Below are 18,013 nucleotides of genomic sequence, written 5' to 3' on the forward strand. Positions count from 1 at the left end.
ATATTTATTAATTTATTAATAATTATATATTCGTTAATTTTTAATTAATAAATTTTATAATTAGTTGCATTAAATAAAATACATGAAAAAATCATTATTATAACGAAATATTTTCGAATATGAGAAAACGAAGAAATATCCTTAAAATTGTTTTTATTCTTTTTAATATGAAATAATATTTTTAAAAGTATGTAATTGTATTAGTTTTTTAGTTATGTAACATAACTATCTCTAACAAATATAAATAGAGAATGTTATAGAATTTACATCAAATGTGATTAAAACATATTTTGTACAATACAAATAAAATTCATTTTGATATTTCATTTTAATGATTATTAAATATTTTTAATTTGAAAATGATAACAGATTTATTACCTTATAGTAACTTTAATTCATAATTTCTTTATAAAATCATTAAATTCAATGGCAACATTTCTTTTGTTTAGTCATAACTATTTATATATATCACCAAATCATTTTTATATTCTTCACATTTCAATGGCATCAATTATTAACAGCAATTTAATATCTATAAAACATTGTAAATTATGATCAGAATTACATATATTGCTATATGCAATAATATCTGTAAGTAATGAGAATGTTACTTATACATACCTAAAATCTTAAAAATTTTCTGCAGATTTTATGTTCTAATTTCTGTCAATAATTTTTATAATATGTGTTAATGTATACAGAACTATAAATGTTCTAATCTATAGTAATAAATATAATCTAGTTATTAATCCTTTGCATTTGTATATCAAAATACTGCAAGAAAATTATCAAATTAGCAAAATAAAAAATAGTCCATAAAAATAGCTACAGAAAAAAAATTTACTGAAAAATATTTAACTTCAAACTTAAGACTAAGGAGGCTTTACTAAGATCAATAGAATCACATTTAACAGAAGGACTAATTAAAAAAGATAGCAAGTGCAAAGGATTTATATAAAGACTTTAAAATTAGGTTGTGTTAACAAGAAATATTTGTTAATAATAAAAAGATGAATAATAAATTTTAAATGCTGCTTCAAACAACTTCAGTTGCGTCCACCAATGGTTGATTGGCATCTGTTGCACGAGTTATCATAGCAGAGCTGTAAAATATTTTAAAGAATATTCAATAAATTTACTTATCACATATACAGATTGACTAAAAATATTTGTTATGCAAATAAATTTATATTAGCAGTTATATTAAAAGAGTTTACTAAAAGTACTAAAGTACAGTGTGTACTAAAGTACAGAGTGTACTAAAAGTACAATATCAAATATAAAGAAAGCTGTGACACATAATTATATATAAAAATTATTGTACAAGATAATGTTTCAAATTACACTTTCAAAAAAGGCATTAAATGTTAGTGTTTGTAAACAAAAAACATGCAATAATACAAAACTCAATTTTGCCATAGATGAATTTAAAATAAAGTAAATATATATGTATATATATATATATAAATTCTCTGCTCAACATATTTTACAATAAATTTTATTATATAAAAAGCTAACTTTCTGTGTTATTTATGACAATTTATGTTACAAATATAGTTCACATCATAAAATACACTTATTAAGATAATTAAAAAATGTTTCCAGTAATTATTATTCACAAAAACAATAGTTGATATTTGTATAGTTACAATGAACATGTTGTTTCATATGTCAAACAATATGTTTTCAAACATATACATATTACGTTAAAAACAATATTTATCAATTACAACATTTTAAAAAATGAATATACTTTGGACCAAACAATTTGATATTACCCAGTGCCAAGTGCCAAAAGTGTAGCTTCTTCTAGCAATGTCATTTGATCAATGGTAGGCCTGTGGTCAAAAACTCAATCTAATTACTATATTAAATACACACACATTGATATGGAGATATATTTGCATAACTATGTAAATTTTAGTAATATGAATCAATTAAAGAGAATTTCTATAGTATTAATAAAAATAAGTATGTTATATTTTAATTACAGCAAGAAAATGTAAATGTATTTTTTAAAATAGTAAACAAACTTTATATATGTTAACGTGACGTACACCTCTTCTAAGTACACAATAAGAAAGAGTTATAATAAGTAAGCAGTGTTAGTATAGCTTACAATGAAAATACATAGTACAATTACATAATGACAAAAGTGAACTTTTATGCAATATATTAATATACATATATATATACTTTTTAAATATTATGATATATTTATATTATATTATATATTAATATAGTATTATATGTATACACATATTATACAATAATATATAGTATTTTATATATATATAAATCCTAAAGTTATGTATTATAACATGCATGTCTATAGATATAATTCTACGTTCATGCACAGTAACCAACTTTAGTGGAACAAAAATGATAGATTGTATTAAATCAAAATTAATTATATATAAGAAGAAAGTTAATTAAATATAAAATCTTTTATGTATAAATACGTTGAATGTTTCAACTTTATCAATTTATTTATCTCCTTTTTATTACAGCATTTTTAAATCAGTAATGGACAATAAAGTTTATCTACATATTTATCTCATAAATAGTATTTTACACATATCCTACAAATTAATAAATTCGTAAATAACGAATGTAATAACATAAAATTAATATATAATTCATACCTTTATATATTTTTTTAGGCATACCTCTTTGTTTTACTTATTATGTTTACATTAATTATTATAAAAAATGTATATATTACATGTTTACTACACACTTTCTTATTTTTTAAGTATGTAGTCATATTGACTACTAAATTAAATTATTATCTAAGTTTCCTTTAGAAAAAATTACACAATATATAATGTACATACATAAAATATGAGCTCATATAAACTCTTTATTAGTTGATACTATAATGGTTTGATTTTGATAAGAGAAGAAGAGTTAAACTGTAAGTTTTCATAATTTTTATAATTTTTTAAGCCAATTTATCTTTATAGTACTGTTTATTTTATTTTTATTGATAAAAATAAAAAGAATGTAATACGATAATTTTCTAGAGTTAATCCCTATATTTTATATTTAAAATATTTCAGAATAAATGTTATATCTTTCCTTCTATGAGGCAATGATAGTAACTTATTTGTGATAAAAAAAAAGATTAAATATGTAAGCTGACATTAGTATGTACTATTACTTAGATGATTGCAGAACTCTTGTGGCTAATATGAGTTTTGTACTAAAAGTATCATATACTTGGATAATGCATATAAATTAATGCGCTGCCTCAAAATAGGGATTCCAGACTACACAATACCTGATTGTGACCCATAAGGAGGTGGAGAATCAAGTTCAGTCTCATCACCCCACTGTTGGGTAGTATGTCCCAACAGAGTATGTGTGTCTTCATTGCACAGCCGTTCAGGAAAGTTTACCCCATCGCCAAAACTGTAACCCACACCCTACCTTCTACTTCATGTAATCCCATCTATTTTTAGAGGTAGCGTATCTATTTATCTCTGATAAACATGTAAAAATTATGCAATATTTTGATTTTAGAATTTTATATAGCTTCTAATATTTTCAATATATTTCTGCTTTTCTTCGCATTTATTTTTGATTTATTATTTATAAAAACTGTATACATACAGAAAAAATAATGTTAAATATAGTTACGCCACTTCTAAGAATCAAATAAATATCAATTTGCAAGAACCAGATGCACAATATTTTTGATGATAGTAAAATAATTATACTGATAATCTCTATTAACACACAATATAATGCATCTACAAAAAATATACATTTTTGCATAAAAATAAACATAGCACCTATTTTACAATCCATCACAATAATTGTCTGTGGATTATATATAAAATAAAACCCTAATCTTATTATAAATATATAAATAAATTTTAATATATTTTATCATTGTAGTATAAATGTAATATTATTCGCTAATATTGTAAAAATTCCATTTTTCAACATAGAAAATTAATATTGTATTGACTAAAATTTATTATTGCAGAACACATTTCAACAAATAACAGAACACGCACCTCATTAATCAACAATTAATAAGAGCATTAGATACATATAGCTATAACATCAAAATTGTAATTTTATCAATTTTATGTTACTCTCAATGTTAATAATAATTCAATAAATTTTTTAAATATAACATTGGCCTTTAAAATAGAATTGAATAAAAGCATAAATAAAATAAGTACTTGCATGCATTGAAGCAAATATATATATGTAACTTTGTTACTCTGGAACTCTGTATAAAATAAATAATAACTGAAAAAAATGGTTCCGTAAAAAAGGAAGTGCATAAATTTAACAAAAAGATATGAAGAAAATGTTTCCCACTTCTTCTCCTATAAAGTATTTAAACATTTTTCAAATGTATAACAATATATATTATTTATTTTAATATTAACTGCCTTTTAATCAACAATATTAAGGAGTTCCATAGTAAGGTTTATATATAACTATCATTATATTGGCACTGTAGATTTCTATAATGCTGACCTGTTTCGGGTACTGCCCATGGAGTCATAAGTATTGGATGTGCCTTGATGTTGCGCACGTACTGGATAGGCGACACCATTTCCAAGACTAAAACACATTCAACGTATCCATCGCGTTTTAACGGCAATTACTATTGTATTTATGTACTTATGACAAACATAAATTAATATAGAATTATTGAGAAAATAAATGATATGTATTATTAAAATGTAATATGTATTATGAATAAAGATTAAAATCATTCTTGACTTTTCTTTGATATTTAATGTTGAATGCAGTACAAAATTAATTTACATAATTTGATTTTTAAGGCAGTTTATATAATCTATATTATACAAGATGTTTTACACAACTGTCTTACGGGACAAGTCATAGCATTAAAACGCCAGGAGATAGAAAAAATATTTATTAGAAAAATTAAATGATTTTGAGAGATGTATTACGTTGTGTATGTATCTTTTCCGGAAGTAGTGACATTTCAAAGATTTCAACTCATTGTAAAGAAAGACAACACAGTACTTTTTTTGTTAATATTTTCCTTATCTTCTATACGATAAATTTTACAAGATTAAAGTTAAAATATTTTTTAAACTAATGATTTTTCAACTCAAAAAGGTTAATATCTTCTTGTAGAGAATTAAAAAATGCATTGAATGGTGTATAAAAAAATATAAGGTAATGTAAAGGTAATAAAGGTAATATTGAAATTTTTGGAACATTACTACTTTTGGAGAAGACGCATGCATCACATAACGTATCACTCAAAACCTTTCAATTTTGCCTAATGAAATTTTCTTCTATCTTCTACTGTTTTAACGCTGTGACTTGTTCCATGGGACAGTTGCGTGAAACACCCCATTATTTATATTTTTACCATTTTCTTCACTTTTATCTAGAAGATAATATTACTTTTCCATGAAACTATACTACCACTTAACAAAAAAGCATACAGTACAACAGATAGTGCTATAGGTGAAAACATCTGTATATCTAAGTACTATTTACTATCATTATATTTAATAATAGAAAGAATTAAATTTCCTGAAATATACATATGAGACAATAACATTTATAAATTTGCAGTATTATATTATATATATATTCATGTATGTATATTAGGATACACATGCTCTTTTACATGATTCATAAGTATAAATTGTAATTACTACATAAATACAACAAGTGTACTAAATTCATCACATCTGTATATTGTGCAAATGGTTCATAGTCTTATGATAAACTTATATTTATTATATTATTATGATAGGAATACCATATTGAAATGTGAATTGCTAAATACTTGTTAAACTTACCTAGTAAAAATAGGAAGGAACCATAGTTTACGATTATCACCAAAAACTTCTTGGAAGTTATTGTATTTTCCAAGACTAAAACCATCCTTATCCTTCCCTGTGCGGAACATAGGTGGTGTAAATGCCTCTACAAATAATTCATAACATTTAGTGCATATTACAAGCATTTTATAAAACATTAAATAATTTTTGTATAACATGCTTTTAATTACCTAATGTAGATCTATTATGTAAAACAAGGTAGCAATGATAAAAGAAAAGGGAAGTTAAACTAACTGCAAACATCAATGCGACAAAGAATAAGAACAATAGATGGAATCTACCCATTCCATCCAATTCCCCCTATGAAGAAAATATTTGCATTATTATAAGATTAAAAAACAATGTACAAAGTTTTTTATATACATTTCAATTATATTTAAAGATTAAAAAAGAAACAATAAAACATTAAAACATTAAAAAAATTTAATTAAATTATATTCTTATAATTTTTATAATTTATTAAAACAGGTAATTTAGCGGAAATATCTAAAAAAATTGTATACTTACTTTCCAAAAACGTATAAGATATTGTAAAGATGTAGCAGTAATGAATATGCAATAAAGAAGGGCATATGCCAGGAACAACATGAAAAATTTATAATTGTGGAAACCTACACAATTGTTCACCCATGGACAGTGATGATCCATTTTTAAAACACATGTACTACATACACTACAATGGTGTGCTCGATCTGGCTTGATTAATTGACATTTCTCACAGAAACGTATGACTAAAATATATATTTTACATACAATACATTCCCTTAATATACAAATATGAAAAAGTAAACATTATACCTCCTTTTATAGTGCGATTTGTAACTGGAAGACCTTGTGCAAATCTCTCTAAGATTTGCCTCTGTGCTTCTTCCGTTCCAGCTTGATGAAATTTTTCCATTTCCGCATCTGGTATTTTAAACTAAAACATCATTTGGCACAAAACATCATTTTATTAATATTTTATATACATATGTTACTTTTATATTGTAATTGTTATATAGATCAAATTTTACCTTGTATGGTATTTCTATTAGGTCCGTAAATACAGTTTGCCAATAAGACCATAAAAATAATAGAAACAGGATGTGGTAAAAAAACAAATAAAAAGCTGTTGGAAAATAAAATAAAAACAATAAAGTCAGTAAATTTTTAATAGAAGTATATTTTTATTAACAATATTCTATTAGTAATTGTACAAACCTTTTTGAACATAATTATCTACAGTATCTAAAATGGAAAAGGAGACAAAATTAGTATACATGATATCATACAAATTTTTTACGTGTATTACAGATTGAAAATAATAATGAAATTTTATTTTTGTTACAAAATGTTTGCTATTAAGAAGAAAAAATCTATGAAAACACTTACAAAAACATAACTGCACCACATAAGCATAATACGACCATAAGACAATCGTCAAAATAAAAATAACTGGTATCCATTTTGCGGCTTTTACAAACCACCAACAAGATCCGTTTTGCTTTCCCATTCTATTCACTGTATTATAGTTATACATGTGTGCACAATTATATCATTCAGGTAAACATTATTTTTACCATTATCAAACCGATGCACCATTGCAGACACTTTGCACACAAAGTGTACATACGAGGCCGACACTTCCTTTATTACAAGGAATCATATTACGATAAATAGTCAAATATTATTTTATTTTTATTATTTATCTTCTGTCATCAACATTACGTATACCAATATGTATTAAATTATACAAAATAAGAGTTATTTTTTCGAACTGAAATGATATTTTACTTTTGTTGTCTATTCCATAACATCCTTAGATAAAACAGATATATGAGGGCATGTTTGTTTTAGATTTTAGGTATTAAATGTATACTTTACAATTATATTTAAAGATATACAAAATATAATTTCACTGCTTTTCATCAAGCTATGGCGTTCCGAAAAAGTGGCCAGTAAATGTCGACGATTTTCTTCAACAAAATTTAATTACATGATATGATTGATACCATACTTTTATCTCTTGTCATTATTGTACATAAAGGTTAGTAAAATTAAGTTTCCTAAAATTACCAATTTTCAAGTTCAACAATCATATGTGCATAATCAATATATAAGAAATATATTAATTGTATGAGAATATAATTTGCGATAGAAAAGTAGATATGAACTACCATTAATACTAAACAGGAATCTTAAGATATATAAGTTGGTAAATTGGAAATTGCGCACAATTTAAAAATTTCATTTTGGCGAGTAACTGTAAGGAATTCAAAAATTAAATTATGATTAAATTATGATTAAAATATGATTATAATTATATTTTAAAATATAATTAATCAAACAGCTTCACACAATAATTATAAATTATCTATTTATAATTATTTGAACATAAATTTACAATATATATATATTTATATTACATTTTATATAATTAAAATATTATTGTCTACAACAAAGAATTTACTTCATTATGGCTAGGTTACAAAATTACGAAATTCTATTTATATAGACATTTGCCTAAAAAAATATATGTAATATTCTTAATCATTTGTCACACATTCGGTATTCTTTATTACAACTTTATTATAGTTATTTACAGACACTGGGATATAGAAAATCGTTCACAATTTAGCATCTTTTACTTACATAATTATATGATTTCATAAATATTTCAAAAATACAAAAAAGGCAAAAAACTTTGCCTCTTTAAAATGGATTACTAATAGCATTGAATGAGTATGCTTTTTATTAATACTGAATATATGTATATAACACAATAAATTAAAGAGAATTGTTACTTTGTGCAATATTAAGCTTCAGATGCTAATCACAAGATTACTCATTAAAAAATTAAATAATTTTTAATTTTTTATGAAGTAAGTCCTTTATGTTTTCGCTTCATTCTTGCATATGGACCTATATCAGGATCCATAATGAAATCATATAAAACAGAAACCCAAGAGTTATGCTGTGGTAAGTTATCGTAAAACTCAGAAGCAATTCGTTTTACCTAGAAAAAAGTAAAATATTTTTATAACACATACTTTTCATAAAAATAGATACCCAATAATATAAATGCTCTTTTTTGTTAAAATGGATTGCACTCACTTCTGGTAGTCTTGAACCAGGAACAGCAGGAAAATCATGATGTTCATTATGGTATCCAACATTAAATGTAATCCAATTTAATGGGCCATAATAACTATAAGTTTCAAAACCCTTTCTATACATATAATGTTCTGATATAAAATGTCCAGCAACAGGGTGTAATCCCATTGCCATTACTGATCCAGAAAGTAAATAGAGTAAGGCTTTTCCACCTATAATATAATATTTGTGTAATAACATACTAATGTGATATTATTATTATTACCAAACTCTTACCAAAAAAATACCATATCAAACTATCAAAAGTAAGTTGTATTACTAAATTTATATATTCCATTAATGTAGGTGCCATTGGATAAACAACAAGAGGTCTAAATGCATAAAAAAATGGCTGTAGATACAACCAACAGAATTTTCCAAATGTTGTGCAAAATAATTTTGCTTCTAGTAGTGTTGGTAAATCTGTATCTAATTTTTCATCACCTTGATACTGCAATTTATTTATTAATATGTATTATATATATTTATAATATTTATAATACTGTTTTATTCCGTTTATATTTATATTTATAAAATATATTTTATTTTTACTTACACGGTGGTGTATAAGATGATATTTTTTAAAGCTGACTGATACTGGTATACCTATAGGTAAATTAGCAAAATATCCAAATAATCTATTAGCTCTGGGTCTAGCATGTCCAAAAGCAAGATTATGTGCTATTTCATGTATTGCTACAAATAAAATGACGAAATACTTAAATTATTTATTAATAATTAAATTTTATATTTAATTAAATAATAATTAAATTTAATATTTAATATTGAATTAAAAAGTCATATAGATATGTTTGAGCAAAAATAATGAAATTAGATGATTTAGTTATATCATAACAATATAATAGATCTATCAGATAAGAATTAATGAGTCATTTCTCTTAAAAAATAATTCTCTTCAATTACAGTCATAAAAGCTTTAATGAGTGCCTTTATATATAGGAAATTTCTTTTTTTTTTGCTATAATATGTATATAATTAGATAATCTTTTTGTTTCATATAAATTTGGCAATAATCACAATATTTCAAGAGATATTAAATATTTTACACAAACTAATTAAAAAACATTTTCTACTTACCTAACATAAGAGAATGATTAATTACACCTCCAAAACAATATGCTAGAAGGAACAACATTGGATAACTTAAATTTTTTACAAAATATATGGAGATAAACTGAGTTAAGACCATCCCTGTTACCACCCATTTAAACTTTGGGTCATATCCAAATAATTTTTTTATTTGTGGATATTTTTCTGAAAAGCAAGAAAAACATTTAAAAATATCTCATAAATAAAAATATACAGCATGTATTGTAAAAAGTTATCAATGTACAAAATTTAATTCACTGAGCATGAAAATATAACTACGTATTAATTGTATTTTGGAACGTTAATATCATTCGGTATTTGTTAATTTTATTTATTATATTTCGTTAAACATTAACAACTCAAACTTTTATTTCAAATGTAAATTAAAAAAGCTGATAAAGTTTTAAACGTTTATAATACATTGCATTCATACCTAAGATTATTTTTCGTCGTGATGCATGAGGTTCTTCTGTGTAAACCCACTCAAAATCAGTTCTCGAAACGTGTTGACCCATCTTTACATTTAAAAAATTTTCAACTATTTTTATTAACTAAATATTTAGTAATTTGCAATCAAACAACATACGACAAACGTTAAATGTATGCTTTAAGATAAATACAAAACATACGGATATTTCATACCCGGCATTATCTACAATCGACTGAGTTAATCACTTAAGTACTGATTACAGCGCAATCTATCAATGTAAGAAAACCAAACATGCAAGTGAAATAAAAATTTATATTCAATGGAGTATACAAATTTTTACAGTTACCACAATAACCTGCAAGAACGAGGCATCATATAATAAGATTAGAGAATACATTTTTCAACGCTCAACAAAACATATACTTTAATATAAGTGATTGTTCATTGCACTATATAGTCTCTAATTTTGATTAAAAACCAATTCTCTTATTGTATTTTAAATTACTTTGCTCTTTTTATTACATTGTGAAGATAATTTTATATTGGTATTTCTTTTCTAAATTACATAACAGTTATACCATATGATTATCTTTAAATAAGATAGGTATAATTATATATTTCTATCATATCTATTGTTATATCTGTACAATTCTATCTATCTGTGAATCTATTCTTATAATAAATTATAGTTATTTGTTAAATAACATATGTTTTATATTAATATTGTCTGAAATAATTAATCATTTTTATATAAAACTGTTAAAATTCGTATATGAAATGCTAAAAATAATGTAATGTATATGAAATTAAATTTTTTATACTATTAGATTATTAATATATAACATATAGTGGTAGTACAGAATTCCTTTTATAAATATAGAAAGTATTTACTAAAAATATTAAATATAATGTTTAAAATTAAGAATATCGTTATTGAATTTATATTATCGTGTATGCCCTCTACTGAACACTGCGTGAACTAACTCGCGCCAAATTCAAATTGTAAGGTACCGCAGCCGGAGCAACGAACAGAGAGAATTTATCTAAGTAAATATTGATTAACTGTCAAATTATTTATCAGTGGTAATTATAATCACTCTCCAATTTGTACATTTGTCTAGTTAATTATCATAGAAGTTATCATGGAAAAGAACATTGCAAGGACATAAATCCTCGCTCTATTATGTGATAAATTCCAATGGGAACAATTGTTATTGATATTAGCCAATAACAATTTTTCTTATTGGATCATAAACAAATTACGTTTGTTAGGTAAAATTCCAAGACATAAATAGATTGAACAATGATAGAAAAGACAGTGAAAACAGTAAAAACGTGAAAATCATAACAGATTAAAAGTTTCTCAATCTGTAGTTAGTTGATCAAAATATAGTTATCTATTTGAAGCTTAACTCATTTAAGTTTGTGTTCCCTTCTGTGTTTTTTCTAAACCATTCGTTAATTATCAACTTTATTTAATCCAAAACACCTAAATATGTGCAGAGTGCTTTAACACTTTACAGGCAACAATTCAAACTGAAATTCCCCAAGTCACACGACAATATCAAAAAATTAATTTAATAACTCGCATATTATCATACGTAGGGAATTATAAATTGATTCAGTTTCTTAACTTGCAATTATTAAAACAATTTTAAAAAACAGTTAAACGGCATATATTGTTATTAAAAATAAAGTTATTTGTTTATAATATAAGGAATTTTATGAAATCGGCATTAAGTACAACCATTAGGTTTGCTTTGCAAGTGTCCGTTCTAAATACTGCGGATCGATGGCAGAATCTTTTAGTGATTTCGGTATTTTTTTGTTTTTATGTGAAGTGAATATGTCAAAGATTGTAGCGATGTATAGTTAGCATTAAGATTAAGTTGAAACTAATTATAATTACATATTATAAGTGCGAACATCGATGAAGCGTTATGAATTATTAATTACCAGCTGGTCATAGTTGGAATCACGACATGGCATCTCGCAGGTGAGGCACGTTTTTATACTTGCATAAAAAATATATAATTAACATAATTCACGAACGATCTGTGAACAAGCCTACTTATTTTTCGGTGCTAACCGTAGATTAGCTAAATAGATTCAGAGGTAAATTATGCGCACTTAAATTAATTAACATCGTTGAATTCTTCATGTCCAAAAATGGATACAATAATTTCGTTTTATGTATACATTGATTACACATATTTATACTCTGTATAGTTATTTTATGTCCTATATTTTGTCATTATAAAATGAAACTTTCCAATTATTTACATACAGCGTGCTTAATCATATTATTGTAGCATCATTATTCGTTTTTGTCACCGTTATTAATAATAAATAACGAATAAAGGTTGAATATATTAGAATAGATCTATAAAATATTAGATATAAAAAGAAGTAATTTGAATAGATTATAGGTTTTTAAAATTAAATTAAACTTACAATATATTGTTTTGAAATAAAAATTCTGCTTATTATAATTTTTTGGAAAAATGTTTTTGTCCTACGGAAATATAAACATTTTTATTGCAGATGGTTTCATCCGAATATATCGGGTTTAGAAGCAGAACGTTTATTAATGGAACGGGGTTATGATAGTTCATTTTTGGCACGACCAAGTTCATCTAATCCTGGTGACTTTACATTATCTGTTAGGTATGTACATAATATATCACATAGATTATCTGTTTATATAGTTATAAGACATTTGATATCTTTATATTATCCTTAGACGGAATGGTGAAGTGACTCATATTAAAATACAAAATACAGGGGACTTTTACGATCTTTACGGTGGTGAAAAGTTTGCAACATTATCAGAACTTGTACAATTTTATATGGAAAATGGAGGACAACTGCGAGAAAAGAATGGAGAAATTATTGAATTGAAGTATCCATTGAATTGTGCAGATCCAACAACTGAAAGGTATTTGTACAATAAAAACAGAATATATACATAATATCTTGCATAATAAACATTACAGCAAAGTTTGTTATGTATTGGAATATTTTCTTGTTATTGTTACTTCAAATGCACGCATATAGCATGGTATGTGTTAATAGTAAAATATGGGTAAAGGTGGTTCCATGGCCATTTATCAGCTAAAGAAGCAGAACGTTTAATGCTGGAGCGAGGTAAAAATGGATCTTTTCTGGTTCGTGAATCCCAAAGTAAACCTGGTGACTTTGTATTATCTGTTCGCACAGATGATCGTGTTACACACGTTATAATACGATCTCAGGTTAATTACATTTTATATTTTTTACTGCATATCTTCATTATATTTAATATTTTTATAAATATAAAATCTTTGACATTTCATTATCTGTAATAATGTATATTGCAGGATAATAAATATGATGTTGGAGGAGGTGATAAGTTTGATAGCTTAAGTGATCTGATAGAACATTATAAACGCAATCCAATGGTTGAAACAAGTGGAAGTGTTGTCCATTTACGGTAATATAAAAACTTATTAATTTCTATATATGCGATAGAATATATATATTGTCATAATATATTTATTATTTTCTAGACAACCTTTCAATGCTACTCGTATAAATGCCAGTGGTATTGAAAGTAGAGTAAGACAGTTACATAAAGAAAATGGTTGTTCAAATGGATGGTTGTGGAATGGTGCCACAAGTAGCAATGAAGGCGGAGCAGGGCGTGGTAAAGGAAAAGCCGGGTTCTGGGAAGAATTTGAGTCGTTGCAACAGTTAGAATGTCGTCACTTATTTTCCAGGAAAGAAGGATTACGTTCTGAAAATCGAGCGAAAAATCGATATAAAAACATCTTACCATGTATGATCTTTTTCTTTCTTTATTTTTTTAATTTAATTGTGTTTGTACATAAACTTTAATAACTGTTCTATAGTTGATCATACAAGAGTACGTTTGAAGGACGTTGATCCAAATATTCCTGGATCTGACTATATTAATGCTAACTATATTAGGGTAAATTTATTTAATATTTGTAGTATTTTATATAAATATTAAAATCTATTTGTATATGTGGGTGCATATGTATATATATTTATAGAATGAAGAAGGAGATGGACAAGCTAGTGGAATTAATACGTGTGGTGATGGTGGTTCATTTAATAAGTGTTATATTGCAACACAAGGTTGCCTTCTAAATACAATTCAAGATTTCTGGCATATGGTATATCAAGAAAATACACGAGTGATAGTTATGACGACTAAAGAAATGGAAAGAGGAAAGGTATGCTATTTAAAACTATTCATTCTTAATTGAAATTTTATTTTAAAAATATGTATATTTTTTAGAATAAATGTGCTCGATATTGGCCAGAGGAAGGTGAAGTTACCGAATATGGAGGTGAATGGAAAGTGCGTGCTTTATCTCGTACTTCAACAGCAGATTATACATTACGAGAATTTTTATTACATGGAAATAGATCCGGTTTCACAGAATCCAGACGGATTTACCATTATCATTTTCAAGTACCTATTATAGCTATTATTATTTATGAAACGCTCACACATATTTAAAAAAAATAAATTGATTGCATTATATTAACATTTTAGGCATGGCCTGATCATGGTGTTCCGTCAGATCCCGGATGCGTGTTGAACTTTCTTCACGATGTTAATGCGAGACAAGAATCAATTGCTGCTTCTCTTGCTTCAAGCGGTCAAACTGCATCATGTATAGGGCCAATTCTTGTACATTGTAGCGCAGGAATTGGTAGAACCGGAACATTTATTGTTATCGACATGATTCTTGATCAAATCAAGCGGCATGGTAATAAAATTTTTATTTCACTAATTGTCCAAGATTTTCTATATATTATATTTGTAGGATTGGATTGTGAAATTGATATTCAGAGAACTATTCAAAGAGTACGTTCACAAAGGTCGGGAATGGTTCAAACAGAAGCGCAATATAAGTTTGTTTATCTGGCTGTATTACACTATATTGAAACTGTATCTCAACGGATGCAAGCAGAGCAAGTAATTATAATAATTATGAAACTAATTGATTATATTTTCTCAGCTTCTATATATCGATTTATGTTGTATCTATTATTGTTTTTACAGAAATCTCTTCATTTAGGTCGAGAATATACTAATATCCGATATAAAAGCGAAACGAATACTACAACTATAGGCGATATTCCGGTCCCCACATGTACTGCAACAACTCTTTCAACGTCAACACATTTTACATTACCCACTCCTATTAATAGTTTGAGGCCAAAGTAATTAACATTAATGTCATCAAATAACGAGATTTTTAAAAAGCAAAGAAGAGGCTTTGTTACTCTTACCATATGTGGTTTTGAGCTTTCGATATTATCGTAACATACTCTATAAAAGCTTAATTTTCAAATTAATTGATTATTCCAAATATTTTTCAAAATATGTGTCATCATAATGAATTTTCGTACAATACATGTATTTAATTAGTGCGTATGCACATGAACGTAAACGATATGTAGAAATTATAATATCACCACTTTGCACTTGAATTGTTGATTACTTAAAAGTAATCGGCAATATATTAGAACATTACATTAGAGAAAAATAATATTTTTTGCAACTTAATCGCAGTACTGAAATATAAAAAAAACTTAGAATACAAAGTCTCAATAGTAATTATGTTAAGTGTAATCAAAGTATATAATTGCTTTTCATATTATTTCGCTATCTGTATTTCATCAACTATTAATTGGATAACAGATTTATCTAGTTATAGTTATCATTTTTCATGCTACTTATCTTCTATAAAATATATTATCAAATCCTTTCTTAAAATTTCAATATTTCTTCGAATAAACAACGAAAATTTGAACATTTTTCTAAGTTTCAGGTGTAGTATTATATATTGTGCCTCAAAACATATTAATAATTGTTTTTATTGTGATTATATAACTGTACAAATTATCTAGTAATATTTAGGACTGACTTTTTTATATAGAATTTTCTTTTTAATATTTTTTCAAAGATCACAAATAAGAAACCTTTATTCTTTATAAATTTCATTATATTACAAGGCAGAACGCGCATAGATGTGATACATTCAGTTTCACGTACAATAAATAATATGGCGATTCTTTTTTTCTTACAATTCACATTTGTTACTTTTAATATTTCGGTTGTACTTAATTATATCATAAATATTAGTATCGAACTTTATTCATCAAATCGTAAAAAAGTTTTATATTAAATATTAATATTAAAAGAGATGGAGATGATAAATATGAAAATCAAAGTTAAAATTTTTATACTTTAACAAATATTCGTTAAAATTTTTTTTAATCATCTGCGCACAAATTTTATCATTTTTATCATTCTGACACGAATTTCATTATCTTCACTCTGAAAATTAGGTAGAACTATAGAAGTATGTAAGTAGAAGTTTTGTTATAGCAAAAGTTACTATAATGCTTACAGTTTGTATGTATCTCCTGAAATTTTTATAAAAACGTACATAACATATATATTAAATTATATGTGCTTCAATATTATTAATGCCTATTTTATATATTTTTTGTATTTGTTTCTAATACTTGAAATATATATGTTTACATTAGAGCAGTGCTGGTGAAGTATGCATCTGAGTGAGTCCTGCCTTACAGATTGAGTCACAAATTTGATATTCTTAAAAGTATATTGTTACATTATTCCAAAACCAAATCAATAATAACTACTTTAAATATATATTTAAAAAATCTGAGATCTGTACTAAATTCTTTTTACATATTTTATAAAATTTCAAGATTTAAATATTGATTTGTTTATTTACAATAAAGTTTTATTTATCTAGTATGCCATAATGCAAGTATTATATTTGTTTATATTTATATAACAATAAAATATAATTATTTTTATATTTATTTAAATAACAATAATTCTATAATTTTTTGGTATGTATGTTTTCAAAAAGGAAACAGTTGTATTTTTTATTAATTTTTATCTTATTTAATGTACCTTGGTTTTGGAGAAATGTTATATATTATACTTCTAAATATTATTGTATCTTATTGCTATCAAAGACATACTGTATGTGATACTAACTATGGCATTAAAGAATTTATGTTATAAAATTCTGTATGTAGGGCATCATATAAATATTATATTAATATTGAATTAAAAAGATTCTAATAATTATGCATAGTTTAAATTGCAATGCAATAAATATCAGAGTTATGTTTAAATGTAAATAATTTGGGTTCTTATGAATAATAACAGACAAATGTACATTGTATAGTGTTAAATAAACGTATAATAAACTTACTATTAAGTATATAAAATGATGCTTAAATGTGAGAAAAGAAGAAACAAGAAACTACTACATTTAAAAAATTGTTCTTTGTGAAACATGTTTCATTGCAGTTTAAAGGCTTTTTCATAATAAGAATGTAATGTAAGAATAAAATGTTGCCAAAAAAAATAGATTTTAATTAATTCCAAAAAATATTACGAATTATCTTTATAGCTTTTTTA

The 18,013-nt window shown here is 25.1% G+C and overlaps 3 protein-coding genes across 18 annotated transcripts; 1 reads left to right on the plus strand and 2 right to left on the minus strand.

Moving 5' to 3' along the window:
- Positions 1-379: 379 nt before the first annotated feature.
- Positions 380-7,887, minus strand: LOC100746140 (palmitoyltransferase ZDHHC15B). 10 transcript variants are annotated; one of them, XM_012385674.3, is made up of 11 exons: positions 7,227-7,884; positions 7,056-7,082; positions 6,869-6,963; positions 6,654-6,774; positions 6,363-6,586; positions 6,026-6,155; positions 5,814-5,940; positions 4,501-4,587; positions 3,284-3,414; positions 1,779-1,838; positions 380-1,103 (listed from the first exon to the last, which is right to left on the minus strand). In XM_012385674.3, the coding sequence occupies exons 1-10, from the start codon at positions 7,372-7,374 to the stop codon at positions 1,819-1,821; spliced, it is 1,110 nt and encodes a 369-aa protein (XP_012241097.1). In that variant the 5' UTR covers positions 7,375-7,884; the 3' UTR covers positions 380-1,103; positions 1,779-1,818. The 10 variants fall into 10 exon arrangements, with proteins under 10 accessions (XP_012241097.1, XP_012241100.1, XP_003489535.1 ...); XM_012385677.3 differs by lacking the exon at positions 4,501-4,587; XM_003489487.4 differs by lacking the exon at positions 3,284-3,414.
- A 499-nt stretch (positions 7,888-8,386) lies between these two features.
- Positions 8,387-10,892, minus strand: LOC100746260 (sphingolipid delta(4)-desaturase DES1). 2 transcript variants are annotated; one of them, XM_033320721.1, is made up of 7 exons: positions 10,874-10,892; positions 10,531-10,612; positions 10,086-10,262; positions 9,544-9,683; positions 9,225-9,438; positions 8,949-9,160; positions 8,387-8,850 (listed from the first exon to the last, which is right to left on the minus strand). In XM_033320721.1, the coding sequence occupies exons 2-7, from the start codon at positions 10,610-10,612 to the stop codon at positions 8,710-8,712; spliced, it is 966 nt and encodes a 321-aa protein (XP_033176612.1). In that variant the 5' UTR covers positions 10,874-10,892; the 3' UTR covers positions 8,387-8,709. The 2 variants fall into 2 exon arrangements, with proteins under 2 accessions (XP_033176612.1, XP_033176613.1); XM_033320722.1 differs by lacking the exons at positions 9,544-9,683; positions 10,086-10,262; positions 10,531-10,612; positions 10,874-10,892 and having other exon boundaries at positions 9,236-9,358.
- Positions 10,893-12,239: 1,347 nt separating this feature from the next.
- Positions 12,240-17,243, plus strand: LOC100746379 (tyrosine-protein phosphatase corkscrew). 6 transcript variants are annotated; one of them, XM_024367645.2, is made up of 12 exons: positions 12,240-12,523; positions 13,072-13,194; positions 13,312-13,465; positions 13,619-13,781; positions 13,887-13,999; positions 14,076-14,344; positions 14,418-14,497; positions 14,583-14,765; positions 14,831-15,007; positions 15,092-15,308; positions 15,366-15,517; positions 15,605-17,243. In XM_024367645.2, exons 2-12 carry the CDS (start codon positions 13,131-13,133, stop codon positions 15,767-15,769), a joined length of 1,737 nt encoding a protein of 578 aa, XP_024223413.1. In that variant the 5' UTR covers positions 12,240-12,523; positions 13,072-13,130; the 3' UTR covers positions 15,770-17,243. The 6 variants fall into 6 exon arrangements, with proteins under 6 accessions (XP_024223413.1, XP_003489537.1, XP_012241086.1 ...); XM_003489489.4 differs by having other exon boundaries at positions 12,242-12,523; positions 13,271-13,465; XM_012385663.3 differs by having other exon boundaries at positions 12,509-12,642; positions 13,271-13,465.
- Positions 17,244-18,013: the final 770 nt, after the last annotated feature.

The sequence above is a fragment of the Bombus impatiens genome, unplaced genomic scaffold (genome assembly GCF_000188095.3).
Source record: "Bombus impatiens unplaced genomic scaffold, BIMP_2.2 scf_0332, whole genome shotgun sequence".
Classification (NCBI taxonomy): Eukaryota; Metazoa; Arthropoda; class Insecta; order Hymenoptera; family Apidae; genus Bombus; species Bombus impatiens.